Source organism: Vulpes lagopus, chromosome 3, assembly GCF_018345385.1.
Source record: "Vulpes lagopus strain Blue_001 chromosome 3, ASM1834538v1, whole genome shotgun sequence".
NCBI classification, from domain to species: Eukaryota; Metazoa; Chordata; class Mammalia; order Carnivora; family Canidae; genus Vulpes; species Vulpes lagopus.
This window is the reverse complement of record NC_054826.1, coordinates 21,338,688-21,365,607: the sequence shown is the minus strand read 5'-3', so window position 1 is coordinate 21,365,607 and position 26,920 is coordinate 21,338,688. Positions and strand designations below refer to the sequence as shown.

Sequence of the window (26,920 nt, the reverse complement as noted above, 5' to 3'; positions counted from 1 at the left end):
GTTGTAAAATACTGGAAAATAGTATTGCCAAAAACAGGGAGAACGGGAAAATAAGCACATAGGAAACAAATGGAGGTAATTAAATCCCTCCTGGATCCTCTTGCTTACTGAAGGAATCAGAGAAAATCAGCTGCCTAGGGTTAGCAAGTACTAAAATGAAGTGGACATGGGCAGAATATCTTCTAATCAATTTTAGGGGGAAATGGGATTGAAAGATTTTATGACTACACCTGTATTAACAACAACAAAAAAAGTTGATGAAAATTCAACATCACATCTTTCCATAGGAAAGGCTAACTGTGGCTGAAAGTGCCAAGCTTCAAGTCTTTTGACCAGAAATGGCTATATAATTTGTGGGGCCTTGTGCAAAATGAACATGTGGGGCTCCTGTTAAAAAATACCAAGTATTTCAGGACAGAATAGCAGAGCCTTAATCCAGGAACAGGCTGGTCTCTAACATGGGGCTCGGCCCTTGCCCCTACACAGGTCACCTATCCATGAAGTTGGCCCTGCCTCTGACTCCTGCACTGTCATCCCACAGGTTTTTACATTTTTCAAGTTCCCCTGTAGCTTATTTGTTTTGCTGAAAGTAAGTTCAGGACTCGTAGCCTTGTGTGCAGAGAATGCTGGAGATGCAGAGGAGGAGGGGATACAGCGCCTCCTGTCGGCCACTTCCGAGCATTGCATAGCCTCCTGAGGAACGCAGGCGCGGGGTTCCCTCTCTGGCTTTATTACTTACAGTCACTTTTGTAGCCATGAACCAGTGCAAACAATTTCTTTAAAATGAGCTCGGAAACTATTGCGTCAGTGAGCTAGTCAAAGGGGATACAGATTAATTTGGTTATTCCAAAAATTTGTTATGATCAGGGGTGGAAACCTTGCTTTCTCTGTTGGTCAGATTTGATGGCATTAGGCAAAATCTGGATACCGGAAGGGGTAAGATCGTTAAGTCATTTCATTAAAAATAGAATCCACCCAGGCCATCAAAATCTTCAGGCCAGAGTTAAAAGCTCAGACTTTTGATTAAGGATTGCCTAGGTTGGGGCACCTGGGTAGCTCAGTTGGTTAAGTGTCTGCCTTCTGCTAAGGTCGTGATCTCAGGGTCCTGGGATGGAGCCCCAAGTCAGGCTCTCTGCTCAGCAGTGAGTCAGCTTCCCCCCCCACCCTCTCCCTCTGTGACCTCTCTGGCTCTCATTCTCTATCAAATAAATAAAATCTTAAAAAAAAAAAAAAAAGGATTGGCTGGGTTGGGACAGGAGTTAGAGAAGTAGGACACTTTTGTGATGGGCCTTAAAGATCAGGCTAAGGAGCTTAAACTTTACCTTGAGGGCAGTGGAAGGTCAGCAACCTGTTACAACTAAAGGATTGGCATGATCCCATCTATATTTTAGAAAGACAAATCTGGTGAGACTGGAGCTTATGGAAAAGAAGTTTGGGAAATCAGACAATAAAAGTCTGAACTTTTAAAAGATAAAGCTCAAGGAATACGTAGAGGTTAAATCTTGGTGATGGAATGGGTGTTTGGAGGTCAGAGTGGGTATTTAGGGCTTAGATATTGTGTAATTTAGGTAATCATAAGTGCTGACACCATTATTTGATCTAGGGAGTGATGGAGTTTTGGAATGTAGGTGAGGTTTGGTGGGGTGAGGCCTGGAGCCCAGGGCCAAGAAAGAATTTTTGAAACACCTTTGGTTAGAATGGTGGCTTTATTAAAGCACAGGAACAGGTCCCATGGCAGGAAGAGCTTCTGCACTGAGGTTGTGAGGGGTGTCTGATTATATATTGGGAGCTGGGGGAGGTAAGGAAAGAGGGAGATTTTCAAAAGAATTTTTCATGTGCTAGAGAGGACCTACAAGATACTGGAGGCCTTGCCACGTCAAGATTGTTTTTCCCTCTAGTAAGGCATTAACATGAAGACAGTTGGGAGCTTCCTGGAGGTACATTCGACTCTGCCTGCCTTGAGTATGTCAATGCACTGCAGGTTATAAGGACATTTAATTTTATTTACATTTCCTTCTGGAAGTTAGGTTGTTGATAAGAATGTTTTTTTCTTGTAAACCACTAAGACATTTGTAAACTGAGGGAGACTTATGTCTTGCAGGACTGTGATCTCTGTAAGTTAACCATTTGTTTTTCTTTCCCTTAGCTTTAGGGCAGTGAGGAGTACTTGAGGAATGTCACATATATCTCACCTGGGTGTGGGGCATGGATTGCGGGGTGTCAGCTTGTGCTTTGTCCTCAGCTTGCCTTCAGGGAGTACCAGAGGAAGGACAAATCAGTAAAATTCCTGTTCTGAGGGTGAGTGTAGGTAGAGGGGGCTCCGTTCTACATAGAAAGATAGTAACAAACCAAGAAATTTATATTTTTGATTTCTACCAATTGCAGTCACATCTTTAGAGATTTAGCCCATTATAATTTTTGAAATCATTGAGCAAGTTTAAACATTGCTCGATAAACTTTTAAATAAGGCCAAATAATCAGAATATAGTGGAGACAGAGGTCTAGCCAAAAGTCCTGATAAAGGTTGCAATAACATAAGGTATTATGCTATGCATAGTATTCTTCAGCATATGGGTTATTCTGAGCTGATTATTTTAGGAAACCATAGACACAGGAAAAGCTCTGAAAACAGAAGTTGCCCTTTTGTAAGGGTAATTTTACATCAGAGAGGGGGCCTGTACCAGGAAGAAAGCTTTTACCAGTGATAACTTCCTTGGAGAGACTTAACCACTTGACAGGGCTACCCCTGATTAACAAACATTTCTTTTCACCTCATAAATTGCCTTTTCCCCACTTTGAAGGCCCAGGCCCCTATAAGGTCTATAAGCCTCAATGTCTGGCTGCCTTTTTCAGGGCTCTGGTACCTACAAACCTAATTTAAATAGCTTTTCTCTGTTATTCGTGTCAATTTAACCAGACCACATAACCTTGAAGAGTAGAAGGGAAAATTTTTCCCCCTCAACAATGTTAACTTTTTAAAGAGGAGTTTTCTGACTCTAGCAAAGCTACTCTACTGAGTATGTCAAAGGAGATTTCAAAATAGAGCAAGAAAGCCTAGCTAAGAGAGTCTCTTTTAAAATGGGATTAGAGGTGGGATGGTAAGGGAGGAGAAATTTATGCACCTCCTCTTTGGAGGAACCATGAGTTTTTGCCAGCTGCAAATCCTCAGCGTGGGCTTAACTCGCTCCTCACCATGACACCTCAATCATTTGCATTCTTCGCTTTGAAAGGAGCCAATGCAATTTGACTAACATATTAACTCAGCCAATCCCCATTTACCTGCTTTCAGTCTCTGTTTTTCATAAGGGACCTGATTAAGAGCTACACTTGTAACCTTTAGCCTTTATAACCCCACTTCCACAGATAGCAACTCAGGTTTCTACCTGACTCTGTGTCTCCTTCGTTGCCCAAATAAATGCCTATTTGCAACAGTCTAGAAAACAGTGTGGAGGTTCCCAAAAAGTTAAAAATAGAACTACCCTATGACCTAGCAATTATACTACCAGGTATTTACCCAAAGGGTACAGAAATACAGACTGAAGGAATATCTGCACCCTGATGTTTATAGCAGCATTATCAGCAATAGCTAAACAATGGAAAGAGCCTGTGCCCATTGATGAATGGATTAAGAAGAGGTGGTATTTATACACAATGGAATATTACTTAGCCATCAGAAAGAATGAGATCTTGCCATTTGCAACGACGTGGATAGAGGGCTAGAGGGTATTATGCTAAGTGAAACAAGTCAGAGAAAGACAAATACTATACGATTTCACTCATATGTGGAAATTAGGAATAAAATAGATGAATGTTATGGAAAGGGGATAAAAAGAGAGAGGGAAACAAATCTTAGGCCTCCTCAGTCCAGTGGCCTCATTGTTTCATTCAACAGTGTAATAGGACTTGCCTTCTGTCAGCATTTCAAAAACTATGAGGCTAAGTCAATACTCTACTTTTAGGCCTTTAAAGGTAAACTCCCCAAGAGGCAACCTTCCAGAAAATTTCAATCTGAGCCCATTTTACCTACCAGAAATGTTTCTACAACCTTCCTCACCCTTCCCAGCACTCTGTCCACTATATTACTATTAAATGTAACTAGTCCACAAATTGAGATAACCCCAAGACCACGGTGGAGGAAGACACTGATTTTGCCAATGGATATTGGGAACCTTTACAATGAATAGAGTTCTGGTAGGTTTCAACCTAGTTTAGAAGGATGGGTTAGAATTGTTCTGGCTGAATAAGTGAAAGCATAATATCAATAGGAGATTCTGGCTTTCTCTCCACAAGGATTTCTTGCTGAGTCTCTCCTCTTTGAGAATCAGAAATCTTTAAGCAGCCAGTGCCATATGAAGGTGGTCTAGCGTGATCGGCCTGATTGGTGCATTCTATATGGATTGAGGCTACCCAACCAATCAGAACCCTTAGACTGTGTCAGGAAGTAAAAGGCTGAACATAGAAAAAGAGCATCAGAATCACAGGCATAGGGTGGGATGATTAGAGGAGAGGGCTCACCAGATGAATGCTTCTGAGAAAACATAAGAGTTAATGAGGGCACCTGGGTGTCTCAGTGGTTGAGCATCTGCCTTTGGCTCAGGTCATGATCCTGGGATCCTGGGATCGAGTTCTGCATCAGGGTCTGTTTCTTCTTCCCTTGAATTTAGATCAACCTTGTGACAGTGCAGAAGGGATATTGTGAGATTTTGAGCCAAGTCCTGGTTCTCCCTCTGCCTATGCCTCTCTGTGTCTCTAATGAATAAATAAATAAAATCTTAAAAAAAAAGAGTTAATGAGTAACTGTTGGGTCACCATTAGAGTATGATTGTGTAGCTAAGAGTGTGACTTTCTTTGCTTCAAATAAAGTTAATTTATATATTGAGACCCACAAAATGGAGACTGCCCTAGGGGCACAGCTCATGTCACAAATGTAAACCTAATTCAGCCTGCTCTTACAAGAAACATCTGTCGAGGAAACCTAATATACAGAGTCCTCCAACTCAGCTTTAGCTGGCTTACCTTACTCTAGAAAAATGGGACCTGCTGGCCTTATAAGGAAATCTCTGACCTCCTGGCCAGTTCTGTGTTGCTTCCATATTGCTTCTTCTAAGGCTCTATAAAACCTGAGCTTGCCCAAAATACCTTGGGAAGAGTGTTTCACTGCTTGGGAGACATTGTACTCCCCCAATCCATGGATTGTTTCTTCTTGAATAAAGAACATCAAATCCATTACTAATTTTTTTTGTTTTGTTATTTGACACTTCCTTACTTTTTAATGTATATTAGTAAGGCTCATCACTTAGTATGGTTGATGAAAGATGGCCAAAGATTCATTTTAGCTCCTGCCCTCAAAAAGTGGGTCTGTTTCTTCTTCCCTTGAATTTAGATCAACCTTGTGACAGTGCAGAAGGGATATTGTGAGATTTTGAGCCTAGTCTCAGGAGGCTTTGCAACTTTTTTTCTTTCTCTCTCTCTCTCTCTCTTTTTTTTTTTTTTACTCCTACCATATAAGCAAACCTGAACTACCCTGTTGTAGAGGCCATATGGAAGAGCCTCTCTGGCCGACAGCCTACCAAGTGCCCAACAGGTGTGTCCATCCTAGACCATCCAGCCCCAGCCTTGCTGACAGTTGATGAGTGAATAAGCCTTAGCTGAGACAGGCAGAAAAACTGTCCAGCTGGGCCCAGCCCAAATGGCCAATCTCACCAAACCTGCCAGCTAATAAATGATTGTTGTTTTAAGCCACCAAGGTTTGGAGTGATATTTCAAGTAGCAAAGTCTGAGTCTATTGCTCTTATTTGAAACGTGAGAGAGTGTAACGTATCTGTCACGGAAAGAAGTTTGGCTATTTTTTCTCTTCATTTATTGCCATTTTCCAGAAATGATGCTTTTTTTAAAAAAGATTTTATTTATTAATGAGAGAGAGAGAGAGAAAGGCTCCCCACATAGAGCCCGATGTGGGACTCGATCCCTGGACAGGGATCATGCCCTGAGCCCTGAGCCAAAGGCAGAAGCTGAACCGCCCAGGCATCCCGAAATGATCCTTTTCAAATTAGAGGAAAGGTAGCTTTCCTAATCTGATGCAAACTGGGGAATGATTTAGGAGACTAAGGCATGAGATAATCAGAGCCTGAACTAAAGTAGTGGAAGTGAGGATATTAATAAGAGGATAGTTTAATGGGTATTTCAGAGACTTCCAAGTCACATTCCGGGGCATGCCTATAGATGGCATTTTCATTTTACAAATATTTCATCTATTGGGAATAATTATAGATTTGTGTGCCAATGATCTGAGCAATCCCAATAATTGAAATTGCTGGAAAAATCCTAAATTCTGCAATAATTTGGGTTTTCCCTTTCAAAGCACTGATCATATGAGTGAAGGCAATATTTCAAATAAGTTTGTGCATATAAGATTTCAAAGAAAGTTAAAATAATTGGAACAACAAAATGTGAAAACCTTGATTGAGAAAAAGCCATAAACTGGAACTCTCAAGGTCATTTCCCTGCATTTTGGTTTTTAGGAGAAAGAGGTGTATGATAGGAATACATTTCAGTAGGAAATTTAAAATATGCTACATATTATTTTATGACCCTAAAATAATAAATTTTGATTATAGACAATGCAGGAAATTATATCAAAGTAAAAATAAGAAAATTTAGACACTCATATTCCTACTTGCCAGAGTTAGCCATTATAAACATTTTGATGTATATACCATAAATCTTCCATATAACATATACATGTTATATAATATACACAACTTCTTGTGTATATGTATATGCATATATTATACCAAATTTAGACCATATTGTCTATATTGCTTTATACACTCTATTTTTTCTCTTATTAGCATTTTCTATCCTTTAAGTATGTGAATTTTAATAGTTGCATGGCATCCTATTTTATGGGTGTATCAAAATATATCCAACTAATGTTGGGTTATAATGTTCTAACTTTTACAAAATACATGTGATAGACTTTTAGGCACATCATTCTTTATATATTTTTTCGATTAGTTCTATAATTCCTAGATGTGCAAATGCTGGGGAAAGTTTATGAATGTTGCTAAGGTTCAAGATAAATATTGCCAAATATCCATCTAGAAAAGTTGCACCAATTTTGAACTTGCACCATTAGCCACTAAGTATTGTCATAAATAGCAATAATTTATAAGATCTCCAGGATATATATGATTAGTAGGCCACTTACATGTATGTACATAGAGGAACATAATTTGAATTGAAATCCAGGGTAAAGACCTTGATGCTTTTTGAGACATCAGAGTAGTGGACTAGGGTATTTAGTAATATTCAACAGGAAGCATAATCAAGCATTCCACAATTTAGGCATTCTAGTTAACCATTCTAGTTAACTCTTGTCATCTCTTGTTTTTTTAGTAAAATTGAAATCATCTAGAGACTGGTGTTTCAGTAACTATAAGCATCTTTAATCATTCTGAATGTAGACAGAAAGAAGACAAAGAAAATAAAATATCTCTGGTGAAAAAGAAACAGCAGCAATCACAAAAACATAAGAGCCAGAGGTAGCTTTCTTGACAGTCACATACCATACATTCTGAACCATTATTTCCTGAACAAAAGGAACTCTAGTGGTCTCTGTCTCAAAAGTTCAGATTTTCTGAAGGAAATCCAAGGCTGCTATAGAATCAGCAGGAGACAGAGAAAAAAATAAGGAATAGATGTGAAGGAGAGAGAAGAAACCTGAAAACTGCATAGGTATTTCGGGCTTCAAGGATATAGAGGAGAAAAGAAGTAGGAATACAGATGTTACAGCAATGGTGGTAGCGAGCAAACCACAGAGGGAAAAGGAGGGAAGAGATAATAATAAATAGCCTTGCTATTTATAGAGAGAAAGGAAAATGGAGGGGATGGGTATCAAAAAGACCCTGGAGATAATTTTGGATTAAATAAAGGGGTAGGAATTATTTGTAATTTCAGGACTTTCAGTTCTTTTCATTGGTTCATTTCTATCCTTTCTCAAGAATAGCTGGTATTTGCATTCCTGGGGAACACATATCTGACCAAGATTCCTTGAAATAACTTATTTTTTTAACTGTTTTACTGAGACATATTTGATATATAAAAATTGTATACATTTAATTTAATTTTTTTTGAGAGAGAGAGTGGGTCAGGGGCAGAGGCAGAGGGTAAGAGAGAATCTTTTTTTAAAATTTATTTTTTATTTTTATTTTTTTATTGGAGTTCAATTTGCCAACATACAGCATAACACCCATTGCTCATCCCATCAAGTGCCCCCCTCAGTGCCCATCACCCAGTCACCTCCACACCCCACCCACCTCCCTTTCCCACCACCCCTTGTTTGTTTCCCGGAGTTAGGAGTCTCTCATGTGGTAAGAGAGAATCTTAAGCAGGGTTCAAAACGGGGCTTGATCTCATGACCCTGAGATTGTGGCCTGAGCCAAAATCAAGCGTGGGACACTTAACCAATGAGCCACCCAGGTGCCCCCCAAAATTGTTTACATTTAAGACATACAAATTGATGTTTTGATATACGTATACATTGTGGAATGATCACTACAATCAAGCTAATTAACATATCTATTATCTCTCCATAGTTACCATTTTGTGGTAGGGTAGAGATTTAATTCAAGATATATCATCTTAACAAATGACAAGTAAGGAATACAGTATTATTAATTATCATCACTAAGTGGTACATTAGATCTCCAAAAATTGTTTCTCTTGCAAAACTGAAACTTTGTACCTTTGGCTTATATCAACCTGTTTTCTCCTCTCCCCAACCCCTTAGTCTCCGTGCTTTTGTGAGTTTCACTATTTTAGATTGCATATATAAGGGAGATCATGTGGTATTTCTCCTTCTGTGTCTTATTTTGCTTAGTGTAATTTCTTTTTTTTTTTTTAAGATTTTATTTATTCATGAGAGACACACAGAGAGAGGCAGAGACATAGGCAGAAGGAGAAACAGGATCCCAGGACCCAGGGATCATGACCTGAGCCAAAGGCAGATGCTCCAACACTGAGCCACCCAGGCGTCCCTGCTTAGCATAATTTCTTTTAGTTCCATCCATGTTGATACGAATGGCAGATTTCTTTGTTTTTAAGGTTGAATAATAGTCCTCTGCATGTGTGTATATCTCACATTTTCTTTAGCCCTTCATCCATCAATGAACATTTAGGTTGTTTTCATAGCTTGGTTACTGTGAATAATTCTGCAAAGAACATAGGAGGGCAGATCTCTCTGTGATCCTATTTCAATAACTTTCAAATACAGAGGTTGAATTGCTGGATCTTATGGCAGTTCTATTTTTAATATTTTGAGAACCTCCATACTGTTTTCCATATTGGCTGCACCAATTTACATTCCCACTAAAAGAACAAGGGTTTCTTTCCTCCACATCCTTACACTTTTTATCATTTGTCTTTTGACTAAAAGCCATCCTAGCAGGTGTGAGGTGGTATCTCATTGTGGCTTTGATTTGCATTTCTCTGGTGTTGAAAGATGTTGAGAACTTTTTCAAGTACCTGTTAGCTATTTGAATTTCTTTTTTTTTTTTTTTTAATTTTTATTTATTTATGATAGTCACAGAGAGAGAGAGGGGCAGAGACACAGGCAGAGGGAGAAGCAGGCTCCATGCACCGGGAGCCCGACGTGGGACTCGATCCTGGGTCTCCAGGATCGCGCCCTGGGCCAAAGGCAGGCGCCAAACCGCTGCGCCACCCAGGGATCCCGCTATTTGAATTTCTTCTTTTGAGAAGTATCTATTTAGGATATTTGCTCATGTTTGTTTGTTTGTTTTTCCAAATTTATAAATTTTTTTAAATTTTATTTATTTATGATAGTCACAGAGAGAGAGAGAGGCAGAGACACAGGCAGAGGGAGAAGCAGGCTCCATGCACCGGGAGCCCGACGTGGGAGCCAAAGACAGGCACTAAACCGCTGCGCCACCCAGGGATCCCCATTTTTCCAAATTTAATAGGCATTTGTATGGAGAAGCCACATAGACATGAAAACCCCCCTCTGCCAATGTTTTATTTGGGTTATTTGTATTTTTGTTATTGTATGAGTTCCTTGGATATTTAGAGTATTAACCTCTTATTAGATACATGGTTTGCAAATACCTATTCCCATTCCTTAGGCTGCTTTTTCATTTTGTTGATTTTTTTCTTTGCCGTGCAGAAGCTTTTAATTTTGCTATAATCCCACTTGTCTATTTTTACTTTTGTTGCCTGTGCTTTTGATGTCAGATCCAAAAAATTATTGCCAAGACCATGTCAGGAAAGTTTTTTTCCAATGTTTTTTTCTTTTTTTTACAATTAAAATTGTTAATAAAACCCAGAGTGACTATTTGAAATGGGCAGTAAAATAGACCAACATGTGAGGAGTACAATGATGAAAAAAGAGAAAGAAAACACAAATGTCAGTCAGACCCATGAGAAAGAATATTTAACTGTAGCTAAATAAATTTGATAAAATTCATGACCAATGTAAAGATTTAGAGAAGATACTGGAAAAGAATAGACAATAGACATTGACTCTGAGTTCAACAAAGTACAAGAAACTGCAAAATTTGTTAGCACTCTATTTCCATAAATGCACTAGATCAAGGTCTATCTAAATTTTAAAGAAGTCTTTTGCTATTTAAATTATTCTAGAGAATAAAGTCAAATCTCCCCATCTATTTTATCTATCAGCATTATTTCAGTAACAGTGTTACTAAGATATAGAATATTCTGGTTAGGAAGAAAAGGAATGAAGACCTATAAATTTAAAATCACAATAGAGACCAAACATTCCATACAGTGTTATTATGCCTATATTTGGACTGATGCTTTTTAATAACCGTAACTGTAATGCAATCACTGTAGGTTGGTATTTTCTTTTGAAATTAATGATTCATTTAGAAATCACATATTTTCTGTACACTTTCACATTTGATTATTGTTATTAGGATAGTTGTAATTTTTCCAGTCTCAGCATACAAGTCCATACAGTTTAAATGAGTAAAGAAGGCACAACCTTTTGTGAGAAGATGTGAGTATAGTACCAGATAGTCTAACTAGTTGTGTGGCTCTAGGCAAATTCATTAAGTTCTCTGTCTCAGCTCTGATAGGAGCATAATTCCTCTTTTATGCACGTCATAAGTAAGTAGAAAATAAACTCTGTGAAAACGCTTGGCTAAAGTCAGTAAACAAATGAATTAATGTTCATGTGTAAGATGTGATCATGTTAACTTTGCCTTAATATTTACTTGTCACTTTAAAAATGTAAACTTTTAACTATAAAATACTACATACTTTTACGACTACAAAATTCAGTCAACTTAATCAGGTGAAAGAAAATATTCAAGTTAGTAATTATAAGACATATATTAATCTATGCTTTTAATTAATCTAATTGCAGTAAGAACTTATAGTTAATAAAAATACAGGTAAAATATCTTAAAAATATTCCCATTTACTGTATTTTCTGAGTCCTTGCCCATAACACTGACTTACCTGGCATCAGCCACTGCATTGGGTACTCAGAGATTCAAACTGTCCAGATTTGGCAGCATGTCCAAGATGTGTTGGTCAGTCCACAGGCCAGATTAAGTTTTTCATCTTCCTCATCTGTGATTGCATTTTACCTCTCAAATGTATGCTCTTCAAAGATGAGATGATAGCTAAAACACTCCCAATCCCCTCACATGCACCCAAATTATCAAAATATTTATTTTCTACTCAATATTTAGCTGAGAGTCACGAACCTTTCCTTTGATTTTATGTGTCACTATGCTGATTTTGTAAGGGTTATGAGTCCTTTTGAAACTCTTTCTTCTTGCCACATTAAGTAGTGATGTGCAACACTTGGTAGGTGAAGAATTTACTGTGGTAAATTCAACCACATAAATTAAGGTTATTCTTAAATAAAGAATTTAACTTCTGGAAAGTTAATCAGAAAAAAACCCATTTTATCAAATGTTTCAGTCAACTAAAATTGAACAGATGTAAATAACAAAAACATGCTTTGATCAATGCCCTTTGACTGCATCACCAGAGAAAACTGGCTGGATTCTGTTTTCTTCTAGACTGGTGGTCCAGTACCAGTAGCCCAAACTTGGCAAGTGGCTAATTCCTCTTTCCATATGTTGACCCTAGTAATCATTTGCTCTTCCAAAAACAGATTCCTTCTGTAAATCTCAAAAGGTCAATTCAGAATGTAGTAAACTTAAAAGAAGCTGGGCATAGATGTTTGTTTAATACCAAAAGGCAGTGAGGAAAATAAAAAATAAAAGAAAATCTAGAATGAAAGAAACTTTTTCACTGAGAAATAATAATTCTAGTAGATAGTTTTGTTTGATGTCAACCCAACCTGCTTTCTCTGAAAATTTCAACATCCTTGATTATGGTATGTGACCCTTTCCTCTCAGAAAACAAAACAAAATTAAACAAAACAAAACCTGACACGGATGGATAGAAATGGAAACCTAACTCAAACTGATCAAAGTCCATTCTCCTTATATCTAAAATGGAAATTCAAACATCCTCAGTTATTCTTTCTGGCTGGCTGGAAAAGAAGTGATATCAATCAATGACCTGGATGGAGGCTGCCTTCTTCTGATTGCACTGGGGAACAGAAACTCAAGTGTTCAAGGGAGTGAGGGAGAGAAAGAGAAAGAGACGCAGAGAGAGGGGGAGACTGAAACAATGATGGAGTGGCATTTCTTTCAGGATTTTGACACCTTTTCAGTTTCTTGTTTCAATTCATTATGAGACTCTTCATTCCTGTTATTGGATTTTATAAGACACCACTTTGCCTTTATAGATAAAGTCTCTCTCTCTCTCTCTCTCTTTTTTTTTTTAGCCAGCTTTTGATTTCTGTTCCTTGTAACCAAGAGTTTTAACTTAAAACAAAGAACCAATGAGGTAAGACAAACGGAAGGAAGTAAAAGACATGAAGACATCAAATAATAATTCATGGTGTCAAAAAGCCTAAGAACAGTTTCAGGATGAAAATGTGTGTTAGGAAAAGATTCTTTAAAAAAAGATTCTTTTTACCTGCCCCTTACCATATCACTTTGTATTGTCCTTTAGCCTGGATGGTCTAAAAATAGTAAGAAATTTGGGGGTGGGGTTCAATGGTCTGGAATATGTCAAACTATCCCTTTGAAAATATAAAACTCGTTGTTGCACCTTGAACCATGAACCCTGAAAATGCTTGACAGGATCCTTTGTATTTTGGAGACAGCATGTATTGCATTTGAATGTCCGTTCTGAAACATTTATTTAGTATTGTGTAAGGCTGCTGGATTTTAGTGGGCCCAGAGTGAGAAACGGCACTTCAGCAATTCCAGGATGTTGTACAAACAGCCCTGCCCACTGGGAGTTACAGCAGATTTAAAAATACCCAAAGTTTCTGTGGCAAATGGAGATGGTGTATGGAGTTTCTGAATAGTGCCAGTAGGAGAATCCGAGTACAGACGCCTAGGGTTTGGGAGCAAACCATGTCCTCTAGTTTTTGATAAACAGTTTCTGGTTTGATGCTGGATCTTGGTGGAGTCTGAATGCCTATGGCTCATCAAATGGCCATGGAACTAAACTGCCAGTCATGAACTATGTGTTAACTAGTTCAATCATGTTTTAGGTTTGGAAGTGTGCAGAAGCAATGCACCATCAAATGGAAGTGGTCTGAAAATGGGTTGGAGCGTAATTTGCATGAACTGATGGTTCAAACTTCTATGACTCTCTTCCTGCCCACTTCCTGTCCCTCAGACTCTCAGATTACATGTATGCTTTCATTTGCAAATTCTTCTTTTTCTTTCTTTCTTTCTTTCTTTCTTTCTTTCTTTCTTTCTTTCTTTCTTTCTTTCTTTCTTTCCTTTTCTTTCTTCTTTCTTTTTCTCTTCTTTTCTTTCCTCCCTCCCTCCCTCCCTTCTTTCTTTCAAAGATTTTATTTATTTATATATTTATTTATTTATAGAGCATGTGAACAGGGCAGAGAGAGAATCTCTAACAGATTCCATGCTGGGTGTGGAATCCTCTGGGGGGCGTGATCCCACGACCCTGAGATCATTACCTGAGTGGAAATCAACAGTTGATCACTTAACTGACTGAGCCACTCATGTGCCCTATCTCATGGGCAATTTCTTATAACCAGTTGACTAAGGAGGGAAAAATTCATATCGGTTCAAATGGTTTTGTTTGCTATGCTATCTCCAACCACATTTGTAGTCACAATCAGGAATGTCCTAGAAAGATAATAGTGAAGAAAAGCCATCCAATAGGCAGAAATGTGAGCAGGATACAGCTAGGATACAGCTATCCCTTTTTTTTCTTTAGCTTATACCAAAACCTTCCTCCAGTGCTCTAGGCTGATTATTTCCCAGATTATTTGTGCTTTTGTTATAGTTCTTTGTAGAGAACTAACACTGATTTCTCACTGTGCCATGGCGGTCTTTCTGTTTGACCCTGTCTCAGGTGTGATCTTAAGGGCAGAACCTGTGCTGCACTTACATCCTCTTCATCTAGAAAATCACTGGTGCACAGTAGGCACACAGTAACTGTTCTTAAGATCTCTTTATGATGTTGGCTGCTAGATGATTATCTGTGAATATGCTTGTCCCTGGGGTCAGGGAGGCATGACGGATGCATTATGGTTCAGCGAGAAGGCTGGCTTTGTAGACAGAGGGACAATCCTGCTTTTGCCTCTCACTGGCACTGTGATGAGGAAGTTTCATGTCTTTACCTTGCGACTGGGAAGGAAGGTAACTGACCCTGTATTGTCTCCCTAGTTATTGGAGGTGGAGGTAGGGGTATGAGACCAACCTTTGTGGGCAAAAGGGCAGAGTTTCCTAAGTAAATGAGATTGTCACACTTGAATGGTTTGAAGAAAGTTGGGTTCTTCTTCCCAAGTGGTGGCCTTGGGAAGGAAGGTGGGAAAGTAGCAGCTTGGGGATGTTCATGAGAGGAACCCTATTGAGTAACATGAGAGTAACCTTGTTTACTTTTTCCATGTGCTCACATGCTCCATAAAATAAGATTTCCTTGGGAATGTTGTAATTCTCACCAGTTCATTACAATTTAAAAAAATTTTTAGTACTCTATTTCATATACCCCGGTATATCCAAAGTATTATCATTTTAACATGTAATCAAAATAAAAATTTATGAATGAGATATTTTATGTTCTTTCTTCCCTTGTTGTTTGTACTGTCTTAGAAATCCAGCGTGTATTTTATGCTTATAAGGCATGTATGGCTGGTGGTCACTGTACTGAAACAGCACACTTCCAGATTATCTGCCCAGAACACTCAATTAACAAATGGGAAAAGCAAGGCCCAGGGAGAGGCCACAACTCACTCCATGGAAGGCAGGCTGTTAGTTTTCTCCCATGTCACTCTGCCAGGTATGGTGTCCGAGGCCCGGCCCTGCCCTACCTGTAGTGGCCCCCAGATACATGCCATCCCTGGCCTCCCAGGAGAGGTGCTGCCCACACATTGATTAGGCTTGAGGAGGCCTGCATAACCTCTTATTTTACCTACCAGCCTGTGATCATCTTCTGAGGGCTTGTCAGTTGGAAGTTTTGAGTTCATAGGCAGGGTAGGAATGCTTGGAGTCTGCTTCCTCTCTTAACACCCCCACATTAAGTGACTAAAAGGGAACCATGAATCACACCTCTCTGCATAGCCTAGTTTGGAGGTGCTTTGGTAAACAGAGGGACCAGAGAGTACCAATAAATTTGACCTACCTCAATCCACGGTATCACTAGTGCAAGGAGTAGGTCTGTGGTCCAGTTCCGTTCACTGGCCAGCAGCAAACTTGGAGGAAAGGGGAGTGGCACCAAGATGAAGTCACCATGGTCATAGAAGACTCAGAAATAGCATTTTCCGATCTCACTTTCCCCTAGATATTAAATCTAGATGGTGATCCCTGAGGGCATGGAGGGATGATGCTGTGTTATGTAAAGGTTAGCAATTCTGAATGTGAACTATCTGCTTGGATTACTAAGTGCTTAGTAGTTGGCTGACTTTTGTCTCATTATGTACATCCAATCTGGACACAATTATCATCTGGAAGGAGGTGAGCACTAAGTTTAGGCTCCGGAGCTAGAGTGCATGTATTTGTACCTTGGCTCTAGTATTTCTTTTCTTTTTAAAGATTGGTTTATCTGAGAGAGAGAGAGAGAGAGAGAGAGAGAGACAGAAAGAGAGAGAGAGAAAAAGAATGCCAAAAAGGATTCCCTGCTGGCTGAGGAGCCAGACATGGGGCTCCATTCCATGATCCTGAGATCATGTTCTGAGCCAAAACCAAAAGTCAGACACTGAACTGACTGAGTCACCCAGGCATCCCTCTAATATTTCTTAATTTTGTCACTTTGGTAAAATTCATTAAACTAAGTGCCTCAGTCTTCACATCAGTAAACTTGGAATAATAGAATTTACCTAATTGGGTTGTTGTAAGGATTAAACTAAATTCATGTGCGTTAAGTGCTTTGACCAGTGTCTGGTACATGATAAGTGCTTTAATAAATGTTAGCTAGAAATGGTGTCTACTCATTATAAAAAAAATGTCATTATAAGGTTGTATAGACTCAATGGTGCATTGGAATTATAAGGCTGTAGAATGTTTAAAGTAGTATCTTGAGTTGCCTACAACACAGATTTGTTATGTTTAAATGTAATAATATATATGAAAGTGCCTTATGAAATCAAAATACTATGCAAATCATTTTTCTTATTCAGTACCATTTTAAAAAAAAAGCTAACAATACGAATATTTCTACTTTGGATTTTTGATCACCATAATATTGGGAAAGCCAGAGTGCATGCAATTTCATGACAGATTATTTCATCCTTACAGAAAATGCTAGTAAAATCTCTTAATGCCCACAGGACAATTCATGTACAATTTAAAAAAAATCAATAGAAAATTGCTTTCCTATACATCCCACAAAGATGGCTTCCTGGGACTACTGTACAAAAGTCTATTATGTTTGAAGTTCTGTTCGATATTTATTTATTTATTTTAACTCAGCAGACAGCAGTAAAGCGTGAATTATTTTTGTTCACGTAATAACAGATACATATTATTCTGTAGCTTTACAGCAAAATATGCTCCTCTTCACGGAGAGTGATATAAGCTTTTCTTAGTGTCGTAAACCTTTCAGACAAAACTAGGTACACCAAATGAGACTGCAAATTTACTGATGTTGGTAAGTCCCATGTGTTCATCATCCTCCTCCAGTCTTCCACTGAGGAGATGGGAAATGCAGTGTTTCAGGGAGATAGAGTCATTGTCACAGAGCAGACAACAAAGGTTCACGACCTCTGAGCTCTTAGGAAATGTCATTCTATATGTGAAAAGCAGTAATATTATCTGAGTTGCAAAGAATCTGTGGTTATTTCAGATATAGCTGCTTTGCCTTTTATTTAAGAAGTTTTATGGAGAAAGTTTAATGGCATCACAGAAAGATGCTTTGTTCAGATTCACATTTATCTGAAATTTGTTATAACTTTATTTCATGTTAGATCTATGAATTCCCAGAGCAGCTTTCCCCAAATGTTAATAGATACCATAATGGGCACTCTTTCATCATTATATTTTTCGCTGTTAAATAAAGTAGGAAGTGATGTGTTAAATTTAAACAGGTGTGTGTATATGTGTGCGTGTTGTAGAAGCTTTAAAATGTCAAGAGGCACACTGGCCCTCCCAAAGGAAAGTGTAGTATGAAATGTTTTCCAAACTTATGTGATCACAGTACTACTCATTTAAGAACATTTCAGAGAACAGTTATGCCCCAGAATACATGTTGGTAAATCCATTTCATGTGGTTGTTAGGTGAGCTAATGACCAGAGTGTTTATAACACTTTGATGCTTACAGCATCATTAAAAATGGTTTAGAGGGGGGATCCCTGGGTGGCTCAGCGGTTTAGCACCTGCCTTCGGCCCAGGGCATGTCCTGGAGTCCCGGGATCGAGTCCCATGTCGGGCTCCCTGCATGGAGCCTGCTTCTTCCATCTGCCTATTTCTCTGCCTCTCTCTCTGTGTCTCTCATGAATAAATAAAACATTTTTTAAAAAAATGGTTTAAGAGGGGGTAGTGATCACTTAAGCTGAAGGGAATCGGGGGCTGTATAAAGAAGGCGTTTGAGGTGGGCCATGAAGGATGAGGAAAATTCTGACAGGCAGGTTTGGTTAATTGGGAGCTTTTCAGGTGCAGGAAGAGGTATAAGCAAAGAGTAGAGATGTTAATTGCCTATGTTAATAAAGTTGGCATAATACTTATTAGATTTCAAAGAACAGGGCTTGAATGTTAACCAAAGGTCAAATTCTTATTCAGAAGCTGTACCCCTTTATACAGTCTTTACATATTAAGTTAGCAAAGAAGGCTGAGCAAATTATATAGTCTTGGATTCTAAACTAAAGCATTTGGACTTAAGTAATGTGCACTTTCCCCCCATTTCTTATCCTATACAGAGAGAACATGAACATTTAGTATTTTGGTGTAAAACTATGTAAATATGTAAATACTATACCTTGTGAATAGACCTCAGTGTTAGTATGTCGTAGTAGAACCACTGAGAAGTTTACATACAGAAGCACATGCACGGCCACCTTCAACATATCAGTAAGGGTTGTGCTCTTTTAATCCAAGGGGGAAGTAAACTGGCCCTCCTCCCCCTTCCCTCCTAATACCTTGAAGCACCTCAGATGAATGATAAGCCTGTAATATCACAAGGCTGACTTTTGTAAAGCATTTGTAAGAAATGTTTAGTGCTTAAAGTGGTGAGCTTTTGCTGGTTTTGTAAGTTAAGGCAGTGTTTGTTCCAATATCAGTGACAGAAGAGAGATGATGGCCTAAACCCTATTTCCAAATCAGGAAACCCTGAGGCTTCAGCCATGGTTCTTTCAGGGAATAGTTGCTCCAAGGGCAGATGCGGCAGGTAGAGAATTTTTATTTCCATATTGAATGTAAACCCTCTAGTGTAATGAAGAGTTGTGGCAGTTTGCACTCAACTTGCTGCAGCAATAAATACTTGTTCTTGTGGGCTTCTCGGTGTCCTCACAGACTCTCACTTCTCAGAACCTAGCGCCTGCACAAGAGACTGTGATTTGTTAGGTAACCTGCCTGGAACCTGTTTCCTGGGGAGGAATTGTTGCTTCATGGCTTTACCGCTCCCTCAGGACCCCTTTGCCCCCACCCCGCCCTGTCTCCCTCACACAGGCCTGACTTATGTGCTTCCCATGATGGCAAGTAGCCAGTCTGACCAACTGTTGCTAATGTGTGCCTGGTACAGGAGGAGCTGCTTTCCCTCCTCCCAAGCAACAGCTCCAGCTAGAGATGAAGCTAAAAGACAATGCTCAAGCACCACTTTTTCCCCCTCCCCACCCCCACCGCCCGTGTCATGCAAGCTCGGACGCATCCAAAACATGGCACTAAAAGCCTCCGCCCATAGGGTGTTGCAGCCTGAGGAGAAAGGCACAGTCCAGGCAAGCCAGAATAATATTTTTGAGCTAGGCTCCCATTTCCTCAAAAAGGAGAGGTGGGGAGCTGCCAGCACATCGCAAAAATCTCCACATCCATTGCCAATGTGTTTAAGCCAATTGTGCTAAGCTCCCCTTCAAGTGAGAAGAACTGAAGAGTATGCAGTCTGGCTTAGGGTGATTTTCATGTGGGTGTTTGACAACAGAAGCATGCTACTACGAATCCAAGAAAATAAATTTATTAAACTTTGAAGGAAAAAAATCCACAGACATAAGGAAAGTTAAATATAAACTGCAGGACACAACTAGTCATACTAGTGAATAATGGCTTGTGTGGCCAGCAAAGTACCAAAATGACATTCGGAGACCGATTGAGGTATTTAGCTATTTTTGGCTATAGAAATTGTTGTCAGCCTATTGTGAAATAGTAAGATAGTTTTCCCAAGCACACAGTTTTAAGTTGAATTAGGTTCTACACTGATGAAATTGTATATGAAACTAAATGATGTAGCTCTTAGAGAAAACCATAGCAGCAAGGTAGCAGAAAATCTATGAAACACCTATTACAAAGTAACATATTGAACTTGGAACACCCAGTTCTAGCTTTTCACTGTCCTTCCTGCAAGAAAGAGGGAATTTAAAATTACCAACCATTAAGCCTGTTTCCTAAAAAGGTCTGAGCTAAATGGCAAATACTATTTAAGTTACAGCGAACTTTAAAGTTTCATTAAATGTAAAAAAAAAAAAAATACTTAAGGTGAGAAGCATTCTTCAGTGAGATGAGATTCTTCTCCTTTGACAAACCTTTTGGGGACCAATCCCAATGCTCCTAAGAATGGTGCTGAGGTTACCAAGGGATTGAACGATAATAATTTATACATTACTTCAGCCCCCTTGTTCTTCTGACTACCCGCTTTGAGGCCTAGCCACTCAGAGGGGAAATACAAAATGAGGAGACTTCTTCATTGCTACTTTAAATAAACCAAAGAAAGGGTCTGGTGAGGGAGAAAGTTTCTGATATGGGTTTAGGATAATTTTGACTTATCTGTGGGGATTTAAAAATCTTGTTTCTTCTGCTTCTTGTTACCAGGAGTAGTGGGTATATGTGTCTGGCTATTGGCTGTGAAACAAGAACCTGTTTCTTGAACTTTTTATTCCATGATCTGGTTAACTTCACTTCGACCTGCTTCAACTTACAAAATGCTTCTTGTACTTTATTCCCTTCTTAGGTAACCACGTAATAAAGTCAAGTTGTATCTGAAGAGATGCCACTGCAGAGCTTCTGGGGCCTACCTCTAGTGGTCGGCCTGCCCTAAAGAGCTCTCTGTACGTGCCACAGTAGCACCCAAGCAGCCTGCCAAACTGACTGGCTATCCTTCCTACTTCTCCTTGTGTGGAGCTCTCTGCAATGAACCAAAATGTGGGTAAGAAAGAGTTGTTTTGGTTCATGATGAGTTGACCTGCACATCCATCTTAAAAATTTTCTCAATGAACACATTTAAAAAATTTTTTTAAATAAGGTGAGCCTGTTCCAGTAATGCAGGTGACTATAATCATTTTAGGATTGTTTAAGAATGGAGGTATAAAAAGGGCCTGGTAAAAAACTAACTTGTTTATTTGTTTTTCTTTAGGTGTACTGACCAAAGCAGTAAAACTAGCTTTAGACTGTAGTTGCTACATTCTTTAGATGGGTCTGCATGAACTACAGTACACAGTGTGTAGTGTGATATAAAATAGCCGTGCTTGAAGTGTAAATTATTAAAAATATCTTTATAAATTTTATGTCAAAATAAATGTTTTACATATCCAAACTACTTTTTTGCCTTCTTACCTATAATTTTAGTTCCCAATCATTAAAAAAAATTAGCCTGTGCTGATTTGCATTTCATTTTCCTGAACTTCAAAAGCCACCTGATTTTTCGCTTTTTCAAAAAGCATGATTTACTATACATTAAAAACAGCCATTCAATACTTAGTATCACAAAATTAACACCCACATTAACAAGACAATCACTGCCACTAAACAGTCTTTGAGACAATTCTTTAAAATATTTACAATTCACAATAGGAATATCCATCTGATTCGGCCTTCTTATTTTCTTTCTTTCTTTTTTTTTTTTTTAATATTATGTTTCAACATTTCAGGAAAAGGCATTTAGAATCCACTCCCCCATCCCCCCCGAAAAGGTTTAAACATTATTTTGGTTTAAGCACTCACGCCCTAGCCCACGCTTCACCATTAAATATGCAGCTCGTGGGAAACCAAAGAAAGGCTACGGCATGATTTTGTTCAGTTGGTCTGTGCTCACGTAGCCACATGATGAGAGAAACTCTTTGTCAGGCAAGGGCAAGGCAGTCGCATTGAGCACAAGGCCCCGTGGAGACTGGATGATGTGAATGGAGGTATAGTCTGGGACAGGCATCTCAGAACTCACAGCCCTCTCAGTTGTCCCAGACTGGCCAGCGGTAGTGGTAAGGCTTTCTGTGGTGATGTAAATGTCTTCCTGGTTAAAGCTTGGCTCTACACGTGATTCAGCCTCGACGTGAGGGGCCACAGTGATGCACTTTTTGGCATCTGCCTCACAGAAGTAGGCATTGTCCATGATGAAGTTGGCTTGGCAGAGTGAGGCCACTTCTGGAGGCATGTCACATGGAGATATCCCTGCCTTATTCTTTTGGCCTGGGGAAAGGACTACACTCCCCGCTGGAGTAATGTCGCTTACCTGGGCATAAAAGTCAATGTTTGCCAGTGAACTCGGGTTGCTTAGCTGAGTATGGGCAGCTTGCTGAGTTGACTCAGTTCCACTAATTAGAAGTGGTCTTGGTTTGTTTTCCTTCTCCAGGATAATGCTGGGCTGCTGAGTGGTAGGGGTAGCATCAGTAGAAGGTGAGTTATTTTGATTCTTCTGGTCAAGGCACAAGAGATCTACTTCCCCTTTTAACCTCTGTGGCTGAGCAACCTCTGAAGTACCATCACACACATCACTGGCATTAAAATCAGTCTCCAGAATGTCAGGTTCATAACAGCTGGTACGTCCAGAGTCATCATCCTTTGCCCCAAGGATGTTAAGTGATTTCTCATGGTCGTTGCTTAGAAGTCTGTCTGTGTCTGATCCTTCGGTCTTTTCATCTAGGTCATCAATATCCAGCTCAATGAATTCAACCCAAGAGTCATCGTTGTAGAATTCAGGTTTATAGTTGTCATGAATGGCTAAGATTGTATTCACCTCTTCTAATTTTCCTTCCTAGGAAACAGAGAGAAAATGAAATCTCTGAAAAGAAACTCACACAAACAACATTCAGAGACTGAAATTATGGTTGCAATAAGAACAATAGTAACAAAACCATATAATCAAAAACACAGTGTAGAACTTTTCCTAAAAAAAATGTTTTAGAACTTTTAAATATACAAGACATTCTCATAATTTTTTCTTAAAGATTTTATTTATTTATTCATGAAAGGCACAGAGAGAGAGAGGCAGAGACACAGGCAGATGGAGAAGCAGGCTCCACGCAGGGAGCCTGAAGTGGGACTCAATCCCGGGTCTCCAGGATCATACCCTGGGCTGAAGGTGGTGCTAAACCGTTGGTCCACCAGGGCTGCCCAACATTCTCATAATTTTAAGATATATTACTTTGAAACACTTTTCTCCAGAGGGGTTAAAAAGTGAAATGTGATACAGATAGCTTGCAAAAACTTTCAACATAAGACAAATGGTCTTTAGGAAGCATTTGATTAGTGTTATTGATCTCTTAGATAATTTATTAGTACCTTGAGGAGATCTGGATCAATTCCTTTAATCTTTGGAACTGGAACTGGGGGAAGAATCAGCATCTTAATCCTTGAAAACAAATGAAATTTAGGTGACTTATCTGTAAAGTTATACATTCTCTTATTTCAAAAGATAGAAATAAAATATTGGTAGCATTATTACTTATTCCAAGTATTCTGGTGCTCCACATATGCAGAATATGAGAAAGAAAATATTAAGTAGTAAATAATGGGGAAAAACTATAGAAAAAAAAGAAACAATAAAAAAAGCCCTTATGTGAAGTCAATTTAAATAAAACATGGTTTCCTAAAATCTTTTTTCCCCTTATGTCTTTATTGAGAATCAGCATTAGTATTTGGGAATGAGAAATTTGATTCCATCTGAAGTCAACTTCTATTCCATCTATAAAGATGGTAATTTTAATGGACATCTCATCAGTAATTGGCAGAGAAGAGGAGGAAAGAAAAGAAAAAAGAAATAAAAGAAAGAAAAAGAAAGAAAGAAAAAAAAAAGAAAGAAAGAGCCAGTGAACATGCAAATTATTTGCACCCTCAAAAAAGGATGGACTAAGCTAAGTTTACACCATGGCTCACTTAAATAAAATTATCTAAGATTGATATCATAAACCAGGTGTCATTGCCGGGTTCATTTTGGCTGGGAAATACTAAATTTGAAATATCTTTAGTATGGATCAGCATGGATCAGTATGGATCTATATACCCAATTCTATGATGCCCTTAAATTTTCTGTTCTAAATATTTAAATTATTTTTTGACCAGAATTCATTTCAATGTCTCTTCTACCTGTCTTGCATTTTATCATATCCCTAGTACTTAGAACAATTCCTGACACATAGAAGGTGCTCAATTAAACACATCTTGAATACATTTGAATGCCTCACTTATCTAGTTTGTTAATAGTGCAACTAGAATTTATGTCTTAAAATTAACATTGTAGCTCTGGAAAAAAGCTCAGAGATTAGCTATTCCAGTCAACTCATTTGTTTTTTATGAGTCAGAGATGCCACTGTTGGGCAGGGATGATAAACTGCTTTTGGGAGATTAGCTGATATTCAACCTAATGTGAATGGACAGACCAGTCTATTCAATAGGGAACCCATTCTCTGAATATTCCCAGCTGCTTTTTTACCTAACCAAGGAATAAGCTGAATTCCATTTTTTAAATTGCTGTAAGTAGCCTCCACTAGGTTTACTTAGTGGGGCAAATGTTAAAACAGCTTTGTACTGATGAATAGAAGATATAGAAAAAATATAAATTATCAATAATAACTGCTACCATTTTTTGAATGCCTCTGATAAACCAGACACAATAAGATATATTTTGCAATAACCTGTGGGCTGACAAATAATGGCCTGACAGCCAAATCTGGTCTGTTCTCTGTTTTTATAAATGAAGTTTTATTGGAACACAGTCATATTCATTAGTTTGCACAGCGTTATGACTACTTTCATGCCACAGTGGCAGAGTTGAGTAGCTGTGACAGAGACTGCACGGCCTCAGAAGCCTAAGAAGCCCTTTATAAAACAAGTTTGTCAGCTATACACTAAACATTTTATTTAATTCTTACAACTACCAGGGAGGCAGATGACATTATTTGTGGAAAGATTTAGGAAATTTAAGGAATGCATTAAAATCATACACTAATTCTTGGCACAGCTGGGGCTCAGATCCAAAGTACCCAACTCCAAAACCCAGGTCCTTTGCCTTCTGTCATGCTGCGGTGTTATTTGGTCCTGCATCTCCAAATGAATGTTTTAAATGTCAAAAACATAGAAAAAAATAACACAACTGCAGTTACAGGAAGCAAAGATTCCCAAATGTCTGATGCTTGAATTTGTTATATGTGCCTCCCGTTTTTCGCAGAGGACGATGCATTTGGGTGCATGTTAGCTACCTGGGAGTTACAGTTGACTTCATGCCAGGATGACACACCTGGCGGCCTTTAGGCTTCAAGCAGGTCATGCAAATGAATGAAGCAGGCCTGCTGTGACGTCATAGGGAGGGGTGGGAATGGTGACAGAGAACACATGCCCTTACCAAACGGAATAGTTGCCCCCTGCTTCAGCATATGTTGCCATGCAGGAATATCAATGGAGTCTCCCTAGATCTTTCAGTTTTTAAAGATGCCCTGGAAATCTGGATTTTTATGTGGGAATTCCCTAGTCTGTCAACATTTTGTAGCAAATCAACATAACATCAAGTAACAACATTAGGATCTGCAGGCAGGGTTTGGCTTTTGGGTGGCCAGTTTGCCACTTCTGTTTTATGCTGATCCAGTTACTTCTTTCCTGATTAGTAATAGCTGGAAGGCTGGGATAAGTTGGATGGTGGGAATGACTGAAAACAAAGTGCAGCTGAACTGGCATGAAACTATGGGACTTTGCTCTCATTTTATTCAAATCCAAATTACATTATAAATCTTGCTACAGTTGATTCTCAATTATCTGGAAAATGAAAAGTGGCATGGATTCAACACTTCAAACAACATCTAGGACCTGATGCCCTTTAGAGCCCTAACATTTTGGGGAAAGCTGACACAAATCCCTCCTTCTTTGGAGTATCATTTTAATCATTTTAATTATTAGAACTTCATGTTTGTTCCACACCTGCTGACAACTGTTTTCTTCCATTTCTTACTTTCATTGGAACATGGACATTTAGATCATGACAAGGTTTTTATGGGTAAATGAAAGAACAAAACTAATTCTTTTCTACAAAGGACTTAATTTAATACAGGAAATTTGAGAGATAAAGATTTCAGAACAATTTTATAATTTGGTAATTCTGACTAAATGTCAAAGTTAAGAACTTCATTATTCTCAGAAAACACTCTTATACAATGGTTACTATATTTTCTTTAGAATTCTATTTGTTGAGAGAATTATTTTTCTTTGAAGTATTGTTAATTAATATAATTAAACAATGTAACAAATTTACATGATCTTCACAATGACTCAAAATTGACAGCTATTAAAAAACAAAAAAAATTGACAGCTATTGTTTTTCTTTTTTGACAGCTATTGTTAAGAGTGAATTACTTTATATACATACTGGGTCTGTCTACTGTAGTTATGTATAAATTGCCCATCAACTATATAAATCAATAAATTCAAATCAACAGAATAATTTGGCTCCTTTGTTGCTGGCATAACTTAAATATATAAATTACTTAAAATTCTATAAATTTATTTACTACTTTTTCCCCAAACAATTGAAAACTGTATTGTTTTGCTTTATAATACTTGTGCTTGTAAAAAAAATGTTGCTCAAAGGTTAGATGCAAAATGAAATTTTGCAGAATGAATTTTGTCTGTTTGGTTTATATTATAGAACTGAAGATGCAACTCTAATTAAAAAGCTTTTGTAATGTATTTACATAGATCCTGTTTTGATTTGTAGATGCCTCCTGGCTCAGCTGCAGAAAGTGCCTTCCGTTCTACGTAGGGTGACTGACCATCTTGGTTTGTCTAGAACTGAGGGCTTTTTCAAGGCACAGGACTTTCAGTACTCATACCAGGAAAGTTCCAGGCAAACTGGGAGGGTTAGTTACCCTAGTTCTAGGAGAAGGGGCAAGATCAACGCCTTAATCCTAAGGACTTAAAAATACTCTAAATGTAAGAAAATTTACAATCAGTACCAATATCTTTTCCTATATTTTGT

The 26,920-nt window shown here is 38.5% G+C and overlaps 2 protein-coding genes across 11 annotated transcripts in view; both read right to left on the bottom strand.

Moving 5' to 3' along the window:
* CCDC152 (coiled-coil domain containing 152) overlaps positions 1-11,740 on the bottom strand; it is a 42,701-nt gene extending 30,961 nt beyond the window's left edge. Inside the window, exon 1 of the mRNA XM_041748470.1 lies at positions 11,500-11,740. The gene's annotated coding sequence lies outside the window, so the exon portion shown is untranslated. The remainder of the gene's footprint in view (positions 1-11,499) is intronic.
* Positions 11,741-19,689: 7,949 nt separating this feature from the next.
* GHR (growth hormone receptor) overlaps positions 19,690-26,920 on the bottom strand; it is a 271,673-nt gene continuing 264,442 nt past the window's right edge. For all 10 annotated transcript variants that reach the window (XM_041747921.1, XM_041747926.1, XM_041747922.1 and 7 more), the window contains 2 exons: positions 23,239-23,308; positions 19,690-22,711 (listed from right to left, as the gene is read on the bottom strand). In XM_041747921.1, coding sequence (XP_041603855.1) covers positions 21,740-22,711; positions 23,239-23,308 — 1,042 coding nt within the window. In that variant the 3' untranslated portion in view covers positions 19,690-21,739. The remainder of the gene's footprint in view (positions 22,712-23,238; positions 23,309-26,920) is intronic.